Raw genomic sequence first — 21,720 nt, 5'->3', positions numbered from 1 at the left:
GCAGATAGAAAAAGGCAGACCCCTACAACTGCCTACTTCTACCTAACCAATGAACCCATGTCTCCTTAGCTGCACTAAACCTGAGATAAAAACACATTTCTAGGTATGGGAAGCAGATGACCCCCCCCCCCTCCAATATTTTATAATGTAGTGCATAGTGTACAGCAGATCCCCTGAACTCTACATATAGGGGGACCTAATAACACAAACACATGTATGCATAGTAATAAAAGGAAGTTATTGTGCTTCACTATACCAATGTTCACCTAAATGTCTGCTTTGATTGCAGTGTATGTGATACTTACCACTGACGTATAAATTCCCTGTACTCTTCTCTATTGGCTGCTCCAGGCTGGGATGTTCCACCCTGCAGATATATTCCACACCATCATCTCTCTCCAGAGAGGGGTAGAAGGTCACAGATGAATTATATCCATACAGCTTGTCTTTCTGTTTGCCTAGTGGAGTATCAGTAATTCTGTATATCCCATCTGAAGACAAAGGATACATTTCTCCTGATTGTATCTCCTTTCTAAGCCATGTCACTCTCACAGCATCAGGAAGGTATTTTGTTACTGTGCACTGTATGTGGTGTGTACGTGGTTTGTGGTATGTGGTGGCTTCTTCACCGATCCTCAGGGGCGGGACTGACAGCTCCAAGTTTGGCTTCCAGGGAAATTCTAACAAAACAAAAAGTGAAAAATTCTCTACTTACAAAACAGCATAGCGGACCTTGTGTCTAATATAATCATGGCGGAAGAAGTCTCAGTGTTTATAATAGACAAATATGAAAGGTATCTGCCACCATTAGATAGATCCTGGTAACTAGATGTCATTCCTTTCATGCTGTCATTTACTCTTCCCTTCCTAAGAGTATCACAGACTGTAACAATTATTCCTTTACACAATTTGATAAATGATATATTAATAAACACCTGGCAGAGCTTTTATTCTTTTCTCATTCTTCCCAAAAGTAAAATAAAAGTTTTTTGCTACAGACTTTATCATAATAAAATAGATTACATGTCTTCAATACACAGATCATCAGCATAGTGTAATGGTTGCAGGACTGGAGGTATATTATGGAAATATAAAATGCTTTGACTCGTCTCTTACCTTTATCCTTTATTGACATTTCCTTGTATTCCGCCTCATCCATGGATTTGTGTCTCCAGGTCACTCTCACTTTGAAGTTTATATTGTGTAAAAGATCCTCGGGGACTTTACATACACTGGTAACAGTAAATGTTTTATTTAAATTAGTTTTATATTTCTCCTCTGATGGTAAGTATTGCTCCAGCTTCTTTTCTGACCAGTAACACCACTTAATCTGGATATCTTTGGGGTAGAAAAACTCCAGTATCTGTGTGAATATCACTTCTCTGATACCCAAGGATAGTTTCATTGCTTTTTTCACCTTTGGTTTAGCTGGAAGGACATAAAAGGATTACAATAATTAATTAATGTCATATAAAACATTTACTACATTGTCATATGATGAGAGAGATTTTATAAAGGTAAAACCTCACAATAATAAAAAAAAATTACATTTCCATTTAACTCTGCGCCTTCTGTAAATGTTCTTATATTCAACCTGAATGTGGCTGTTTGAATTCAGGTAGACCCGACCCGAAAAACACGGGATTCAACTGCAAAAATGCGGGAAAAAATTAATCCTAAATGAATTTTATTAGGGTGTGTTTTTATTTTAACTATTTTTTTTTTTTTTTTTTTAGGTTATCCGACAGTTACATTATGAATCATAATGTCATTGTGGGATTCCTGGACCGTGGGAACTTTGCGGTTACAGCTAATTGGAAGCACGTGCCTTCACTTAGCTGTAACCTCAGGCGATACCAGGGCAATAGAAGTTCAATGGAGATATGTATCTCCATTCATCACCTCTACTGCTCTGTGATTGGCTGGGGAGAGGAAAATATATATACACATTTATACACTAATACAGAGGACCTGTCACATAAATAATAAAGGGGACCTGTCACATGAATATTAAAGGGGATCTGTCACATGAATAAAAAAAGGGAACCTGTCACATGAATAATAAAGGGGACCTGTCACATGAACAATAAAGAGAACCTGTCAAATGCACATGAATATTAAAGGGGACCTGCCACATGAAAATTAAAGAGAACCTGTCATATGGATATTAAAGTGTACCTGTCACATCAATATTAAAGAGTACCTATCACATCAAAATTAAAGAGCACCTGTCACAATATTGATGTGACAGGTGCTCTTTATTGTTGATGTGACAGTTCCTCTTTAAGGCTGGGTCTACATGAACTGTCATATAAACACGGTAGGAAATTTATATGCACTTTTACAAGCATTTTAAAGCTTAACTTTAAAACACTAAAAAACTTTTACAAACGCCTATGACGCGGTTTATCATGAATTGATACGATTTGCCGCAATTTTTCTTAAGCGTTTATAAAAGGTTTATTTTTAACCCTTCCAGGGAATGAGTACAGGGGTACATAAAACCCTAAAAGTACATAAAACTCATTCCCTGAAAGTGTTAAAATATGTGTAAAAAAATTGGACAAGGTTTAATGTTAAATTATTTTCAAAAATGTGTGTTTTTTTTACAGGTTATCCCAATGACAGGGTGATTTCCAAGGCTGCAATGAGCACAGGCCTGGGAATCCTCCTGACAGTGAGGGATCGCAGGGCACTAGGGGTTAAATGAGGACAAACCTCTCCATTCACCCCTAGTGCTCTGTGATTGGCTGAGGGTTTAAGTTTCTCATCCATTCAGCACTAGACATGAATGGAGAGACTTATTATTATTATTATTATTAATAAACAGGATTTATATAGCGCCAACATATTACGCAGCACTGTACATTAAATAGGGATTGCAAATGACAGACTAATACAGACAGTGATACAGGAGGAGGAGAGGACCCTGCCCCGAAGAGCTTACATTCTAGACTTGTGCCACATTGTGCCCCGCAGCCCTAGAGGAGTTGTGACATGTGTTCTGTATCTGTAACAAAAACTAAAGCTTCTCTAGGGCTGCGGTAGTGATCAGGGGAGTGGAGCTGTCAGCATAGTAAAGCTCCGCTGACTGCTCAGCTACTTGATTGGCTGAAGAAAGGGAAATCCTGATGATGCTTGAGTTGTCATCAGGGTTTCCTATTTCTCAACCAATCACAGAGCATTAGAGATGAATGGGAACAAGTCTCCCCATTCATGTCCAGTGCTGAATGGCAGAGAAACGTAAAACCTCAGCCAATCAGAGAGCACTATGGGTGAATGGAGAGGCTTGTCCCCTATTAACCCCTATGAAGGAAACGTCCTCGTGTAGATTAGCCTATGGGAATGCATGGGGAGTTCAAACATGGGCTCTAAAAGCCTCAGGTTAAATGCTGAGGAAACAGTCCATGTGGACTAAAGCTGCATACACATGTCCAATAATTATCGTTATAAACGACCGACGAACAACCTATTGGCCAAAAATCATTCTAAAAAAGTAACCAACAACGCCGACAAACCAGGATTGTTGTTGGAAATGAACGACCACCACAGTGGATTTAATTGGTCGACGATTGTTCACTATTTATCCTGTGTACAGTCGTTCAGTGATCGTTTTCAGTGATCAAATTTTTCCTCCCATTGACTTTAATGGTGTTCGACTTTGACATTCGACCACCCAAATAAGTTTGCTTTATTCGAGTGAATAGCTGACGAATTGAATAGTGAGCTATTCAAACAACACTAGTTCTGTTCACTGGTAGAGGATAAAATATCCCCAGAAATGTAATTCCCTGTTTGTATGATTGGTTTGTTAATTTTCTCATTGGTCTGCTCATCATTAAGACACAAGTCATATTGTATTATAAGTATATTGTAGGCATCCCCTGCTATCATTTTTATATCTGATGAGAACTCATAGAGATATTCCCCATGTGTTAACTAATTCTATATTGATGAAGTCTCTGCAACTTTCCTCATCAGAGCACTGAACGTACACCATATGGTAATAATGACCCCGGCCTTCCCATTCAGGAAACCAACAGAGTTTTCTTCCAACAGAAAAAGAATCTGCAATAAAGTTAGTTAAAATCCTTGCTTCCGGGGGGGGGGTTACAATTTACATTTAATGACCATAAATCAGAGTTCCCTCACCCTGCACCTGTAGTGGTCCTGATCTTCTCTCTATCGGTCTCTCCAGGCTGGGATGGGATATGGTACACATGATTTCTGAATCTTCATCTCTCACAGATGGTGTGAATAGCAGGAACCTGCATGTTATCCTGGTTCCATGGACTGTGTACTTCTGTTCCCTGTTTAGATCCTTGTTTGTACCCAATACCTTTCATGTTTGGTCATTTCTTCGTTCTGTATCACACTTCTTGTATTTGTTATCTCTGTACAAGAAATGGAAGCCGGGGACTCACAGTCCTCACAGACAGCAATAAATCACTGTCAGAGATTCCTTTTATTCTTTGTTTTACTAAAAATGGATTAGGGTTTATTCACCCTAATTAGAGAGGCATCACATCTACCAAACTGCAATAAAAACTGATAGAGCCCCTAAAACATTTCTGCACAACCCAAAACAAAACTATATTTTGGCTTGAAGTGGTCTATAATAACCTAAAATTAGGAGAGCAGTCTCCTGCTGCCAATGTCATTGATACACCTGAATAAATTATTATGTAAAACAATAGAATTGTATAATACAATATATTATTCGGGTCATATAATTGTACATGGCATTATCTTACCCCTCTCCAAAATGATAAAATATTTAAAGAAACAATGCTTAGAGGTGTTGTTACCTGTAACAGAGCAGTGTCATTTCTCACCTTTCTAGAAGCCCACAAAACACTGCCACATACCACGTTCCTATACATATACATACACATGTTCCTAGGCTGACACTTCCGGGAATGACCCAAGTCACCTGGACATCCTTGGTACAGTTAGAAGCCCTACAAGTCAGGGTGGTCTTTTCACCATCAGTCCATACAGGAACCTCAATGGCACTCACCACAAATTTCTGAATACCTGTATGAGACATAATTATGAATGTTTCATTTCTTGTGCAAGATGCATTTTGGTTTTTCAGTGTATGTATTACAATATATAGGATGATGTGGACTTGTTATATAATAGATTGACTTTACAAATTATATAACAAAGGAATTAGAATTGGTTTAGTTTAATGGATGAAATGGATTCAGTAGAAATGGAGCAGTGGGGGTCAACTTGTTTAATACTGGGACCTAAAATATAGCCATTGGGATCACTGAAGAGTTGAAGATAATATTCAGTGAATATAATGCTACGTGTAGATCAGTTACTGCACAGAAGATGGATTGCAGGGCAGACATGTTAAAGGAGATAGTGACTTGGAAAATGTTACTAGAGACAGTCACAGTCTGGACAAAGTTTACATGGAATTGATAAAGTTAATGGATATTACTCACCTGATTTCCTCTTGAAATAATATATAGCAATCAGCGCTATCAGTAGAGCTCCCACAATTCCGCACAGCACTGCAACAATTATGGATACATTGCTATTTGCTGGAAATAAGGAGATAAAAATAATTTGTATCGTCAGCATAAATACTGTAAACTCTGTATCTATAATGAATGCACACAAGTTGAGGGAGATTGAGGACCATGCAACCCACAATATCATAAAATAAAATCAGAGCCAGTCTTCAGAAAGCAAACAGATAAGATCTGATCACCTGAAGCAATTGTTCATGATTGCCTTCATATGGCCTGATGTCATTAGGAGGAAGTTATTGATCTGTCTTCCATAGTGCTGACAACCCCGATACTGGGTCCCTCATACTCATCCTCACTCTCTTCCTTCACCATAAAACGGAACAGGCCGCTCAGCAAGGGTGGTCTATACAGCCATCATTCCATGTATACCTCACAATGTAGAGTTTTTATTTGCTCCCCTTTTGCCCGGTAAATAAATATACTACCCCTGGTAATAGCTAGAAATCTTTAATAAGCAAAGTTCATGGTTGCTGCTGATTGGAGAGTTCTAACACTGACCTATCAGGAGGTGTCTGACCTGTGTGCTGGGAATTGGCTGTAAGATTTGGAACATCGTTTGAGGCAACTGGAATGTTTTTGGCTGATTTAAACTGAGGGTTGTGCTGCACATGCCATTACCTAATCATTAACCCCTCGCAGTCTTCCTGTCTGTCTGCACTGTCATGCCAGCCTTCTGCTATTCTCCTTTCACTCGCATGCTCCAGGCTTTCCTATACAGGCTGCTGTCATCAAGCATGGCGTGTTGTGAGGGTTTCTTAATGTGCTGTGATACACTGGTTGTCATGTGGATGGTATGTAAGTCCTACACAGTTAACTCACTGCAACTCCCAATATCCCAAGGAGAGAAGAAATTACCTCATGTGATGTCATCTCTTCACACAACAGCTGAATATAAGAACACTTACTTGCCTAAACATGCTTGTCACTTAAATGACCTCATTACTAAGCTTTCAAATGAATAAAGAAATGTGATAACTGCAATATCTATCAACACCATTTAAAGTGAACCTAATCTGAATATTTAAACCAATTGATTTCCTTCACACCAATGTCACGTATAACTTATTCATGGTACAAATTATATCTCTCTTCTATCTATGGTACAAAAAGTGCCTATCTCTATAACACACAGTTCCAGATGCTTCTTTAATACATTCAGTGGATAATCCCTCTATGTTATGCACAGTGCCTTATCTCCCGCTAATCTGCCTCTCCTGCGCATCCAGGCAGTACTGACCCTGGGTGTGCCTGGACTCCCAAGTTTTATCACTTTTGCCCATCCTGCTGGCCTATCAGGAAATAGCCTGTTAATCATCCCTGGCTATTTAGCTAGCTCAGACACAGCACTCGTGGAACATGTCTCCACTGGTGATGTGCCCCCCAGCTCTGCTTAGCATTTCTTCTTCAGCTGCTGTTTAATTTGGTGTTCTTCCTGTTCAGCTCCTGAGATAACGCCTTCTTGCCCAGTATGTTGTTTCCCTGCCTGTTCCCTTGTGCTGTTCCTGTGTTTCTCTGTGTCTGTAGTGATCCCTGTGTCTCCCGTGTCACCAGTGCCTCCTTTCATTTTTCTGTGGCCCCCGGGTCTAATTCCTGGATTTCTGGTTCTTGAAACCTGGCTTGTCCCTGACCTCTCTTGCTTACTTCCTGCCTTGACAATTCTCTTGCCTAGTGATGTGGTACCGTGTATCATCCTGTCCACCCTGGTGTTCCCAAGAACCACAACCTCGCAGTAACCAGCAGCGCAACATCCTCACCACTAAAGGCAGGAGGAGACCTGGTTGCCACTTACACTCTGCGTCTTGACCCTTCTCAGGGCTCACACCATTCCTCTGCAAGCCATAGTGCCCCCTAGAGACCCCGTCTCCTCAAGTGTGACAGTATGTAATGCCTAAATCCTCTGTATTACACACAGTGCTGATCCCATCCTGATACCACGTAATTACATTTTATTACTTTATCATTTCTAATAAATATTATGGAACCCTAAGCCATTGGTATGATGCTTGTATAGTCATGCACCCTCTGTTCTCTCTTATCCAAGATCCTGATACCCAAGTAGAGGTTTCCTGGACAGAGTTTAATTCAAAGCCTCAAACCCAGACACTTCAAATGTACAGGTTGACAATCAAAAATCTGGCAACCTCCGGACCTAAAGAGTGCCAGATTTTAGAAGATTCCTGATTCGTTTTATACTTACCTATACACAGACCAGCTTTCCTCTCGCAGCACTGCAGACATATGGCACAGTTCCAGGGAGCAGGCAGCAGGGACATCTCAATGTGTATTTAGTGTACAAGCTGACCTAACATCTGTTTCTGCAGAACAGCGCCAGCAAAACATTAGTGGTCACATAATGTACTGCAGTCTCTATATTGAAAATGCAACCTGAAATTCGTGCCAGGAAACTGAAGGAAACAGATTATTGATGGCGGAATTGTCAACCTGTATAGGTTTTATTTTCTGTATTTTGTCAGTATTTTCATTTTACACAAAACCAAAAAACTTAGCTTTCACGAATGATGCAGATAACACTGCTGAGTTCTCAGGACTGAACTGGAGATCTGTTAGTATCAACTTTTTTTTTTGGCTAACTAAACAGAAAAAAAAAAACACTTTAAATGGTGTAACCAGAGAAACAGAAGGCTCTTTATAAGGCACCTATCTTTATAAATCATTAAAATATAATATTTGATTGATAAAAATACATTTATAAAAATAAACACAAAACTAAAAACATATTAAAATATACAGATCAACAAGATAAAACGAAAACTACCGTATTTTTCGCCGTATAAGACGTTCTGGAATATAAGACGCACCCAATTTTAAAGGAGGAAAATCTAGAAAAATAAAAAATTCTGAAAGATTATTCCCCTTCTGATCACTCATGTGCCATTCAAATTCCCTTTCTGATCACCCTGTGCCTTTCAAATTCCCTTTCTGATCACTCTGTGTCATTCAAATTTCCCTTCTGATCACTCTGTGCTTTTTTTCCACTGTACGGCAGTTAGGACAGGGAACAGCAGGTGGCGCTGTGCCGGCTTCTTTCGCTCTGCACTACAGACAGGAGAAGACACACGCTGCTGCCAGAGAGGAGAGAAGACACACGCTGCATGCAGCCAGCAAGGAGAAGAGACACACGCAGGATCGGATATGGGGTGAGTATATTATTTTAATTATTTTATAACACATTTGTCGTATAGGACGCACTAACTTTTCCACCCCAGTTTTGGGGAAGAAAAAGTGCGTCTTATACGGCAAAAAATACGGTAATATCCACAATGAGGATCCCAAAGTATTGATTGAGTTTCAAGTGCCTAAAGTAGATTTCCTTAAAGATGTGTTTTGCCCATAAAGGGCTTCATCAGGGGACCTTTGAAAACCCAGCACAGAGACTAAAGGATGCATGAAAATAATAAAATTAAGCATATTGATCGATCAAACAATATCATAACAGTTCATATGTACAAGGATTACATACATGCTCATAGGGAAATAAACTATTACAAATTGTTACAATAGACAGGGTCAAAATAAATTGACTCAGGAGTTAGCACTCCAGCCTTTGCAGCGCTAGGTCCTGGGTTTGAATCCCACCCAGAACACTATCTGCATGGAGTTTGCAGGTTCTCCCCGTGTCTGCGTGGGTTTCCTCCGGGTACTCCGGTTTCCTCCCACATCCCAAAAACTTGCAGTTAAGTTAATTGGCTTCCCCCTAAAATTGACCTTAGACTACATTAACCACATATGACTATAGTAGGGACATTAGATTGTGAGCTCCTTTGAGGGACAGTTAGTGACACGACTATGAACTTTGTACAGCGCTGCATAATATGATGGCGCTATATAAATACTGTATAATAATAATAATAATAATAATAATATAACACATTAACATTGATATACTTCACTGTAAAGAAAGTGGCTTCACAAATTTTTTTTAAAGAACCAATATAATAAGTTGTCATTCCCTATTATAGAAAAGTCTGAATACTTACAAAGAATCCTCTAAGATATTAGGCTTGAGGGCTACTGAACTGTGGAATGAGCAAGTTGCATCCAAAATCAATAAATTCTATCAAGAATGCTGATTGTTTTAATAGAACAGTGACAGTTGGCAAGTTGTGCCGCTAGGGGTCATAAAAAACCTGGTGAAACAGTGTCATATAAATATTTTCAGTGATTGCACACAAAGTATTAAATAAAGAAATAATATTAATGTTTTTGGTTTTCCTGTTTAGTTTCTCTAAACTCTCTGTTTATTAACAATAAAGTTTTTTTTGTTTTTTTCTACAATTTTTGGGTCAATTTTTTCCTGCATTACTTGTTCTTCTGGTTCTCTTATGTCTTTTTAGTAATATTGAGGAACGAGATCATGTTTAGTAGAGGCAGGAAGGGTTGGTTTAGGGGTTTTATCAGATAATATCTATATGTAAATATCATTCTGTGTGAACAATCTTGTGAAAGAATATCAGATTCTCACCCTAAATGTCTCTCCCTAGATATAAAAACAGACTGTGGCCCCCTCCTTCCTGAGATACAAACTGAAAGTAAAGACAAGCAATCTTTGATCTTCACCCTTCCAGCCACATCCAGACTTCAGGAAATGTCGGCGGGTAAAGTATTGCTCCTGATCCTGTTATTCCTGATATGTAAGTATAACGAATCCCAAAATATAATCATGAACCCTAAAAAAACCTATAGGTACAGGTCAGACAAGTGGGGAGATCCTGAGCAACGGTCTGTATGTTACAAATTTCTGTGTGTTAGGCTATGTTCACACGTCAGATATTCCCACCCGATATGAAAAGTCGGGCTCGTCATGGGTGATAATCTAACATGTGTACATGGGTTGCCCGATGCATTCATGGATGGTTTTGAGGGATCCATGAGCAACTGATGATGAATGACTGCAATACAAGTGAAGGGAGGAGAACGCAGCAGGGTGCCGTTTGCTTGTTCCCCACCCTTTATAGAACAGCACTGTGTGTACAGCGCTCATTCATTTACCACTCCTTTGTTACTGGAAAGGATTATAAAATAATGTTTCCAGCGACAATAATTGACTGTGTGTACGCAGCCTTAAACCTGTAAGATTATAACTTCCCCATGTGTGCTACTGATAATTAGATTTGTTAGTTTTGGAACTTGAAAACTTGATTGTGATTGGTTGCTACAAGTAACAAAAATGGTAATGAGAGAAAGCTGTACCGGCATAAGGGCAAAATTTAAATATTGTACTACAAAAACAGGTTTTGCAACTTTGTGGCTGCTGTGATACTAGAATGTCACAACCTGCCATTCAGAACATGCTGGGAGCTGTAGTCCCTCAGCAGTTTTTAAGAATAAGTCTCCTCTTGTAGGCTTTTAAAAAAGTGAAACCAATGGAGTATAAACCTTCATGGGACCCATATCAATATCATAACACTGAATCGCACACACAACCATGATATTAACTTATTAATAACCACAATCATTACTTGCATTCATCTTGAGCTGATGACATTTTTGCATTTGTGGAATTTGTCCATTTAGTAGATATAAGGGTGAACTTTATCTCTGCTTTATAATATCTCTGTGGTTTTATATCTGATGGATTACTGTTGTTGCTGCATGTTAACAATGACACCTAGCTGTATGTTACACTTACAATTTGCTTACAAATTACACCGAGGTCCTTTGGTATTCTCTCAGTGCTGAGCAGTCCTGGATTACACAAATATCCCCAAAATGTAATGTTTGTGCTTGGCCTAAAATAAAAGTCATGTTATCATGATAAAAGTATCACAAGCAGTGGTGTTTCAAACAATATTTTGTATAAAAAAAAAAAGTCCAGCGCGTATACAATCGCGACAACAGCAAACTAATCCATTGTGAGAATTCACACTTCAACACCACATGCACAGCCATGAAAATCAACTTGTATAAAGTAATGACGGGTGTTTCACCAGAATGACCGGACCGTAAAACTATCATGGCCAGTCTCCTTTGATTATCCGTTATCAACCAGCCAGGAAAACATCAGAATGGAACCACTCCTGTGATGAGAAGGCCACACAGCCTGTTAGCACTGCTCCCGCTGTATTCCTATTCCATGTTCACAGTACGATACACCACCCATCTTCCCAAGATGCTGGATTCCCTGGTGTGAATCTCTGCGGGACAGCTGGATAATGTAAAATAGTGTAAAACGCGATTCGTGGCTTCTTCATGGGTAGTGCGGTGGTCTCATTCAGCACAGTAGAGGACTCTGTACAATCAGACAAGACTGAAGGAAGGCCAAAGTTATTTTTTAAGTGTTTTCATATTTTGGACATACTCCTAATACTAGATATACTTACATCAAGTAATGCATACATATATAGCAAATAAAATGTCTGTGCTTCAGCAGTAATTGAAATTAAGAAGTACCCAAAAACTGTTTTCTTCCTGGGGTAACTAGATCTACCACTGTAAAGCACACAGTAGTTCCTGATCTCTCCAGGCTACAGATAAATTCTGTTCTAGAACACTGAGACCCATCTTCCCAAGATGCAAGATTCCCTGGTGTGAATCTGTGCATGACAGCTGGATAATGTAAAATAGTGTTAAACTGTTGTAAACTTGAAACATTAAAACAATAAAAGGCAGTACTACTTCCCCAACGCAATTCGTGACTTTTTCATGGGTGGTCTAATTCAGCACAGTAGAGGACTCTGTACAATCAGACAAGACTGAAGGGAAGTTATTCAAGTTATTTTTTAAGTGTTTTCATATTTTGGACATACTCCTAATACTAGATATACTTACATCAAGTAATGCATACATATATAGCAAATAAAATGTTTGTGCTTCAGCAATAATTGAAAATAGAAATTTTCTTCCTGGGGTAACTAGATCTACCACTGTAAAGCACACAGTAGTTCCTGATCTCTCCAGGCTACAGATAAATTCTGTTCTAGAACACTGAGATTTATTACAAACAGGAAATTCTTGTCACCAGCCCTCACATAGGTGGCAGCCGGACACAAGAGTTCTGAGTGAATCCCAATTCTCGGTCTCAGATCTGGACAGTGAGATGTAAGCCTCCTTTACAAAACTAAAAAAATAATAGAAAATGAAGTCATGTCATGAAGTTTCTACCTTATGTATATGCACATAATATTGTAGTGAAGGGGTTTTAAGGAGTTTTAGGAATTTCCTTCTGCCAATTTTGACAATAACACTAATTTTATATATATATATATATTGAGGTCTATAGGTGCGAACTTATATATAAGTTATTTGCAAAGCCCCTGAATATTGAATACTCACAAAAATTGTTTGGGGGGAGGGGATATGGAATGGGATGAAATGTGTATGGGGAAAAAAAAAATAACGTGGTTTTTCCATTTATTGAAGTAATTCTATTTACTGATACTCACCTTTGTAAGTGCAAATTTTCCATTTTTTCAGCCTTTCTTCACAATGAAGCCGCCTTGGTGGTTTTTGCTCCAACTCCACACAGAGCCCATCTGGGGGAGAACATTGTTCTGCCATGCTCTTTTAGGGTGGATAACTCTTCGATAAACCTTCGGTTCCTCGCCATTGTGTGGATGTTCCAAGAAAAAGAGGTTCTGAGGATGGACAACAAGGGGATATCATCTCACCCCAGAATATTTATCAATAAACAGGATATCCCTAATGGGATCGCAAACATTGAAATCAGAAACGTAACCATCTCCGACACTGGACAATATCGCTGTGTGATAGTTTACAGTCCAGACAGGGAATACAAGGATGTGGACCTCAGGGTGTATGGCAAGTATAAAATACAAACCTCTATTACTATGATCTATAAGTTTAAGCAAATAAGCTCTATAAGCAAAAAAAAAAAAACCTTTTTTAAAGTTTTGATTAAAGACAGGTCTGTTTATTTAATATTGAAAACATTTCAATGCACTTCTTGTCCCAGAGACAACGTTGGAAATATTTATCACCCAAAGCAAGGATATATTGCCTCCTAATTTTGACCAAAGAATATTTGTTCATTTGAAGATTTACCCTTTTTTTCTTCTTCTGACAACTCAAATTAAAGATATATTTTCCACTAATGTGTGTATTGGTGACAATGATCAGGACAAATAGGAAATACACAATAAGAGGCCTTTCACATCAGTGTTACTGTATTACATGGCACTGAGCAGTTCGGGAGTCGGGGCAAGTATTAAGGCTCTCTTTTACAACTTAGTGCTTTCCTGAAAGCATTTGAATATGTCACAGGTTCTGTTAAATGTGAAGAATGATCCAGGCAGATATCTATGTCTCCCCTGGCCATGATGTAACAAAATTGTATGAGAGTTGTCATTGCTTCTATAGTTCATAGGTGTGCTATTCATTTCCAGCGATTCCATCAGTCGTGATCGAGAAAGTGGAGAAGCAGGACAAGACCAGTTTTGCATTGTGCTCAGTGACTGGATTCTACCCCAGAGATATCACAGTGGAAATTCTCAAGGATGGCACAGTCACAGAGGACTCAGTAATGTCTGAATTTCACACAAATGCTGATGGCACTTACTCTGTTTACATGACCTGGAATATACCATCTGATGTCACTCCAAAGATGTTGTCCTGTTCTATTAAACATGAAACCCTCACAAATATACAAAGAGACCTCCAGCTGACAGGTAAGCATTACATCCTTCCATTTATCAAATACGCAAAGCCCAACTAAACTCTCAGTTTATATTAGCAAAAAACATTCCAGCTGCCACAAAAATATATTAGAATATTACAAAGTAGCCACAGACTACAGAGCAGAAAAGCCTGTCTCATGCCAACAGGTCAGACACCTCCGGATGGGTTGGTGAAAGAGCTCCCCAATCTGCAGAAAGCATATTCTTTGCTGATTGGAGATCTCTGGTTATGACTCACCCGAAATGTGTTGATCCTCTGCAGAGAGACCACTACTTCCACAAAAAACATAAGGGTCCTTCTCTGCAGCATGCTACAAGTAATATGTTTTAATTGTAAAGGTTTGTTAAAAAACAATGTAAGACTACTTTACAAGGAAAATTCATATATAAATATCTCTGATACCTTTTATCTTATTTTATGGTACGGTTTGTTAAATTGGTCCTCAATCCCCCTTCAGTTTGGTGCATTCATTACAGATACAGAATTTAATGTATTTAGACAATAGGTTAAATAATTTTTATCTTCTTATTTCCAGAAAGTAGCAGTAACGTATCCATAATTGTTGCAGTGCTGTGCGGAAGTGTGGGCGCAATATTGCTAGCACTGATTTCTATATGTTATTTCAAGAGGAAATGGGGTGAGTGATAATGTGACCTCGTTAAGTAGTGCAATGAAATCAATGTACGGTTGTATGGATAATGTATATTCTAGGAAAGACTGCCTGGTATTCTTCACCTTTCATTAACTTTCACAAAGGATTTGGGCTAAGTAACTCCTTTTTTCAGATTTGTGTGAGGGGTATGGTCTGTAATGTGCCTACACTCCTGTTGTAGCAAGTAATACTTTAGGTTCTCCAGGGCCCATTTATTAGCTAGACATTCCCTCTCCACAATGGCATGCATGCTCTCTTCTGTTTTCTACTCAGAAAGGTCACAGGGTGTTCCTATCCATTTGCTACCTAAAAGGACAGCTTTGAGCCCCACTTCCGATGCATCGGTTTGCATGAAAAACTCCTTCTCGAAGTTAGGCGTAAAAAAAATCTGTGAAGCTACAAAGAATTGCTCTGAAGTTCTTAATGAATGTTTCTGCCTTTAGAGACCTGGTGATCTGTACAGATTTTGCTAAATTTGCAAGGTTTGAAAGTTACAGGAAGCCAAAGTGGCCATATTGGGAACAAATCTCCAACAGTACCCCACTACTTGTGCAACATCCTTCCAAGGTTTTATTAAGCATTTCCACCAAACTATAAGTTTGGCGATAGCACACAGTAGTGCGCAAATGGGTACCTAGTAACCTGCACATTTCTTTTGTCACTTTACACAGGAAGGTGTGCCTTGGTTTGTCAGGATCTTCCTGGGCACCCTGACATGAGTAAACATGAGAGACAACACTTATAAATAATAATAAGCTAAAGGTTCGGCTGCTGTAAACCACCTGCTGAGTTTGTGGGAAAAACACGTTTCATGGGGTTAGGAAACCAGCCCAGTGCACATTATAAAAACATAAATAGGAAATCATCAAAGTATCTTTACCTGAAGAAATGTGCTAGGCTTACCTTAAACATACCTAAGAAACCATGGAGCCACATATCTCCCTTCCAGAACTTTTACAAACATAAAAGGTTTTACAAACACCATGTTGCAATACAGTGAAGTAACAACTGTATATCCTGAATAAATATAAAAAATACTATGTCTTATATAGGTAATCAAAAATTTGTGGTGAGTGACATTGAGGTTCCTGTATGGACTGATGGTGAAAAGACCACCCTGACTTGTAGGGCTTCTAACTGTACCAAGGATGTCCAGGTGACTTGGGTCATTCAGGGCAGAGATGGCAGTAAATATGAGGTCTCTGACACTGTATCAGGTGATAACGAAGAAGAACAACCTCTAATACTCAGGGAGTACCAGGTGACAAAGGAGAAATTAAACCTCAGGAAGGAACATCATGATGTCACCACAAAGCTGACCTTCATTCCATCAATATCCAGACATCTGGGGTGCACCGTGACCTGCAGGCTCACTCATCAAAAGAATACGGAGGAGAAAATCTGTGAGGTCAAGTCTATTATTGGTAAGTAATGCAATTATTAAATTATAGACTATAAGTTACAACACAAAATGTATAATACAAATAACCTGTAGATATGTGACATCTCTTTTCTAAGTGGCTTCATTGCTCCTATTCTCTTCAGAATATTCCTGATTATCAGCACTCAGTGGCTGTATTTCCAGTCCAGAGAAAGTGTCCTCAGCTCCTGCCACTGGAAAGACATAAGCTGCTGAAGCACACTATATTATTTATTATATTCACTATCTCCAACCCCTTCTCATACTTCTCACATAATTTAACCCCCAATGATTTACACAACTAGAAAATAAAACCTCAATTCTTACCCTCTGCTTTGGTGTCATACAGTTATTTTCCTGTTTTTCCCCCTCTGTAATTTTGTGGCATCTTGTCCAGAATAGAAAGATTGTCAGAGCCCCTACTACTTCCTACCAGAGTCTCCTTATGTATTACACAGGATTTGGGAAAAGCATAAACAAAATGGAGGTCAGCACAGAAACATCTATTGCATGAGCATTAGGGAACGTAATAGCATTTTGTTATTTTTGGGAGGTGCAATGAAGTCTACATCAGGACAAATCAACTTCTTTATTATGTGAAGGCCCCATACCATTGCATACTTGATAGGTAATGTGCCTACTTATTTTCAGTTGATAATGTAATGTTTTACAAACTGCAAAACAGGAACTGAGCTTGAGTTCAGTTCTTGGTATGTGTGACTTCTGAGAGCTTTAGGATTCTATGAGCTCCTCTCGGTCTTCCTAAATACATTGCATCTGTTTTGTTGTCTATTGCAAATATAACGCCCAGTTTTCCAGCTCTGGGGTCAGCAGCCTCAGGGAACAGCGTAAAACATGTTAATGCTAGAATATTGGAAACCATTCAAACTTCCAATGCCATAGTGCCATACCAGCCCCCGCCCCAGTAAAATTGGCATTGGTTGAAAGGACAGTTCACCGAATGGGTAAGACTGTGTGCCAGTTCAACAGGCTCTTTCTGTTGGTCCACTACCGAAGACTTAATGTAATAAGTGACCACTATCATCTGTGAAGGTGACTCAATGTCCTCTAGCACAATAATTTGCTTAGGAAACAGCAAATACAAACTAGTTATGCAAATATCATAATGTCTAAAAGACAGACTGAATGTATTTTTAGACCACCCTAGGTAATGCCCACATGGCATGCTGAGCCTCTGTTATTGAAATAAATGAAATTCAATGAATGAAAGACATGGGCCAGAGACAGACAGGCTGGGAAAGAAAGAACCAGATCCTGCAGGACATCCTCCAGCCAGGAAATGATCTGGGCTCTATCTGACGTGCTGTAGCTTCTAATATACATTGCAAGACAATCACAGTATGTAAAAAAACATATTCAGCAATTTCAGTACAGGAGAGAAACTTGTACAACTGGGCAAGACTGAAGGGAAGGCTGAAGGTCGGATTTAATTGAACTTTACACATGTTTTACCACTGCTTTCCAGCACATTAGTTGGTGATTAGATGCACTTTGATTTATTACTTCCACTTATTTTGCACCATACACTCACAATACTAAATCAGTGAGGAAGGGAAAGTATTACATTGTGATATTCAGCAGACCTAACCAAACTGTGCATTTCTTATGATTCATATAAAGTATTCATCAATTTTATTTCCCACATTTAAATTTCCTTCTTTCCTTTGTTTTAGCTGGTGACATATGATATTGAGTAAAACAATTTATTTATGAGTGGTTTCTATGCTTTCATAGTTGATAAATGCTCATTTACTAATCTTTTATTCTACAGCTAAACCCAAGTTTCTGGAGCCAGTCCAGTTCACGTTATCTGGTCAGGGAGATGTAGAAATATCACTGAAATTACAGAAGTTTTATTCCAGTGAGATAGAGTGGAGATGGTTCTCTAAAATGGGACAATCTGAAAAGAAAATTCCATCAGACAATGTGATCAGTGATTCCGGAAACACATTTGATCTGGAGAGTAAATGTTCAGTTCCTGGAGAATTATTCAAAGATCCTTCAAATAAAGTCATAATGAAATGGAAACATCAGTCCATGGAGACATCACAAACTCAGGAGTTCTCTGTCAGAGGTAAACTTATTCATTTTTTCAGCCTTGTTTATGGGGTGTTGCATTTGCTCTACAGTCTTTCTTCTAGGATCAAATGTTGTTAGGGTATTTCTTTTCTAAATAGATGTTCTGAAGATATTTTTACATATGATCAAATGCCCTTAGAACATAGCTGAATGACAGAGGGTGAATGTAACACTGTGAGCAAAGGATAGCACTGGGGATGACCAGACGACCAGAGAACAGGACAGGGGACACAAGCAGGAAGTCAGACAATACACGGTCAGAAACCACAGATAATGAAGTACAGGAGAGTCCAGCAGAGACAAGTCCAGAAAACAGAACCAGGGGTCATACACCGGTAATCATTCCACCAAACAATGTCTCCAAGGGAAAAGTCAAAGCATAGTCAGGGTAACAGGCAAAGATCGCTACAAGCAGCAAACAATCACAGGGTCAGGGGGACAAATAATTACACAAGCAGCAGGTCAGCAAAGTAAAATGGAGAAGATGCACTTTCACCAGTGAACCAGGGTGATTCAGCAAATCTGGAAAGGATCTGGTACAAAATTAGAAACATTTGCTAACAAAAGAAATCCTTTCCAAGATTGCTGGATCATCGAGATTAACTAATAAAAATGTATCCTCCCCAGCTTTGGAGAGCTTTAATAAATCAGGCCCATTGTGAGAACTAATGAACAATTCCACTTACTGTACTGCATGTACAACAGGTTGACCATTGCTCTCCTCAATTATATTGCAAAAGTATCATACTACCGGTAGGTCAAACACAAACAATACAAATACAAAACTAAGTTTCCAATTTAAAGGATTTTATGTTTCTTTTTCCTACACTCAGATCTCCCCTGGCACCCAAAGCTGCAGACCATCCCAATAGAAAGCATCTTCCAGGGTGATCGGGTTCTCTTACAGTGCCGGGTTTCAGACTACTTCCCCAACATTCTGGTTGTGAAATGGTTTGAAAGGAAGACCGGTAGTCCGGATATGGTTGAAATTTCCAGTTCTGATAAGTACAACATTTCAGAAATCCCCTCATACCAGATGGAGAACCAAACCTTTTCTTCTACAACAGTTTTATCATATAGTAGATCGGATTTTTCAGAAAATGGAGTAGAATTTACCTGTAGAGTGGATAATAATAATAATAATAATAATGTTTTGCATCAAAAAGATAAAAAGTTGTGAATGACCATACCCAAAGGCTGACAATGTGATTTTGCCCCCTAAACAATATTTGATGTGAAGTTTTTTTGACCTAATAGAGGTAAGGTTTTTAAAGTTGACGACAGATTTGATATAAAAGCCAAATATTCACAAATATAATAAATCATTCAAGCATTCTTCTGAAAGCATTTAAGGAGATGAGAATGAACCACCCCTGGTCAATAGGAAAGCTACCCAATGTGCTCCAGCTCTAAGTCAATGTCTACAATGTCTTATAAAATGCTTTGTGGTTGGCAAATCAAACATCAGCTGGGATCTTGTTGTTTCCAGACCAACTGGTTAGAAGCTTATCCACCCACATTTTATCAATTGTTCATAGAAATTGCAAGCCATGACGGTCAAAACCACTGCAGAACTGACCAATCCTCATTCCTGCTTATAAATATTTATCTATACCATGGCATATTTGGTTATATTGTATGGAGGTGACATTAGGTGCATTATCTGTTTCTATATCACTGACAATTAGACTTATCTTGCTGTTCCAGGGAACTTCCATTTTTTTACTGAACCTTATCTGCAGTGGAAGTCTTTCTGATTTACATTTCTTTGCATTTATATTTGAGGAAACCATCATATTCTTTGTCTATTAAACCCTAGTCTTTAATACCGATATTAGAGCACTGGATAATTTTCTTTGTATGTTCTTCATAAAATATCTCAAATGTTTGGTAACTTTTTGTATATTTTTGTATTTATTCAGAGGTTTCAGCTTTGCTTATGAACAACATCCAGGGCCCCCAGACATGGTACAGCGGGGACAAGGTGACTCTGTACTGTACAGGCTCATACTGTATGGAAGACACTCGAGTGATCTGGAGGGTGAAAGAAGCAGACGGATTTATCTGTGAAATAACCGAGGATATGAGAACAGACAGAGATCAGCCTTATGGATATGTGGCACGCAGAGAGAGAACTGATGTATCTGATGTAAAAGGTCTTCTAGATGTCACCTCATCTCTGACCTTCACACCTTCTATTGCTAAACACCAAAACATTTCCATCGACTGTAAGATTCTTTATGGCGGAAAAGGAAAAGAAAAGACCTTTCAGTACAAAAGTCTTTATGGTGAGATTCTAATATTTGTATGTTTTATAATTTGTGTTATCACTTAAATCTAGAAATATTAGATTAATATCTATATAAATATCTAATAAAGCCTATAATGTGATATTTGCCGTGCATTCGCCCAGAATTCAACCAAAATTCAGTAAGCGACCTTTACTTCTCTCATGAAGCACAGTTCCATGTTACATCAATAAAAAAGTTAGATAATACACAAGTAATATTGGGGTAACCCTTACGATGACCCCTTCCCAATGCTAAGGGAAATATTGGTTGGTATAAAATAGAAGAGCTGAAGCTAACAAATGATTATGTGTTGGTATTATTGGTTTAATTCTTTTTAAATTCACATTTTGTTTAATTTTTAAAAACACAATGATGCATTTTGTGTCTTTATTGAGTTTGTGTGTTGTCCAAAGTTTGAAAGAATTTTTAAAATTGGAAGTTTCCATTCTGCAGAGATGCTAAAAATGCACAGAAACTTTATATATTCATTCTGTAGACTTGTTCTAGTGACTTTGTACTTTATTCCAGCAAAACCCATTGTGTCCAGTCCTATAAAACTGTCTCTGACTGATTCAGGAGAGGTGCTGTGCTCACTGGATATAGAGGGATTTTACCCCAGGGATATTCAGATAAAATGGAATGACGGGGAGATTTCAGAACCAAACAGAACATCTCAGAACAGTGATGGCACCTTCAGTGTTCGCAGTGAACATAAACTAACTGGAAGCTTCTTCAGTGGTCCAGACTCGGCAGTGAAGGTGTCCTGGAAACACGACTCCATGAAGGACTGGGAGAGCAGACAGATGTCTGTACGGGATAAAGGTAAAAAGCTTCATCAGATCCAGGAGTTACTGAAATGTTTTTTTGTGGCTAAGCAAATGAATGCCCAGTATCACACTTCTATATTTCTTTGTTGTCGTGTACCCCCACCTGCTGTGTGCTCTGTGTTGGCGGAGTTCTCACATAGACTTGCATGGCAGAGAAGGAATGGGGGTAGCTGTATGTGACTAGAGCTCTATGTACTGCATGCACTGGGTCTATTGCCACTCCTAT

At 38.7% G+C, this 21,720-nt stretch overlaps 2 protein-coding genes across 2 annotated transcripts in view; one reads left to right on the top strand and one right to left on the bottom strand.

The window, feature by feature from the left end:
• Positions 1–237: 237 nt before the first annotated feature.
• LOC140334711 (uncharacterized) overlaps positions 238–21,720 on the bottom strand; it is a 62,295-nt gene continuing 40,812 nt past the window's right edge. Inside the window, exons 3-7 of the mRNA XM_072416951.1 lie at positions 5,460–5,558; positions 4,836–5,037; positions 4,153–4,268; positions 1,117–1,428; positions 238–680 (exon numbers count right to left, since the gene is read on the bottom strand). Coding sequence (XP_072273052.1) covers positions 238–680; positions 1,117–1,428; positions 4,153–4,268; positions 4,836–5,037; positions 5,460–5,558 — 1,172 coding nt within the window. The remainder of the gene's footprint in view (positions 681–1,116; positions 1,429–4,152; positions 4,269–4,835; positions 5,038–5,459; positions 5,559–21,720) is intronic.
• The window catches only part of LOC140334636 (uncharacterized), a 17,640-nt gene continuing 5,983 nt past the window's right edge, over positions 10,064–21,720 (top strand). Inside the window, exons 1-7 of the mRNA XM_072416875.1 lie at positions 10,064–10,201; positions 12,984–13,328; positions 15,909–16,280; positions 18,069–18,371; positions 19,210–19,499; positions 20,301–20,664; positions 21,196–21,489. Coding sequence (XP_072272976.1) covers positions 10,156–10,201; positions 12,984–13,328; positions 15,909–16,280; positions 18,069–18,371; positions 19,210–19,499; positions 20,301–20,664; positions 21,196–21,489 — 2,014 coding nt within the window. The 5' untranslated portion in view covers positions 10,064–10,155. The remainder of the gene's footprint in view (positions 10,202–12,983; positions 13,329–15,908; positions 16,281–18,068; positions 18,372–19,209; positions 19,500–20,300; positions 20,665–21,195; positions 21,490–21,720) is intronic.

Source organism: Pyxicephalus adspersus, chromosome 7 (assembly GCF_032062135.1).
Source record: "Pyxicephalus adspersus chromosome 7, UCB_Pads_2.0, whole genome shotgun sequence".
NCBI lineage: Eukaryota > Metazoa > Chordata > Amphibia > Anura > Pyxicephalidae > Pyxicephalus > Pyxicephalus adspersus.
Note: the sequence above shows the minus strand (reverse complement) of the source record. Positions and strands in the feature narration are given on the sequence as shown.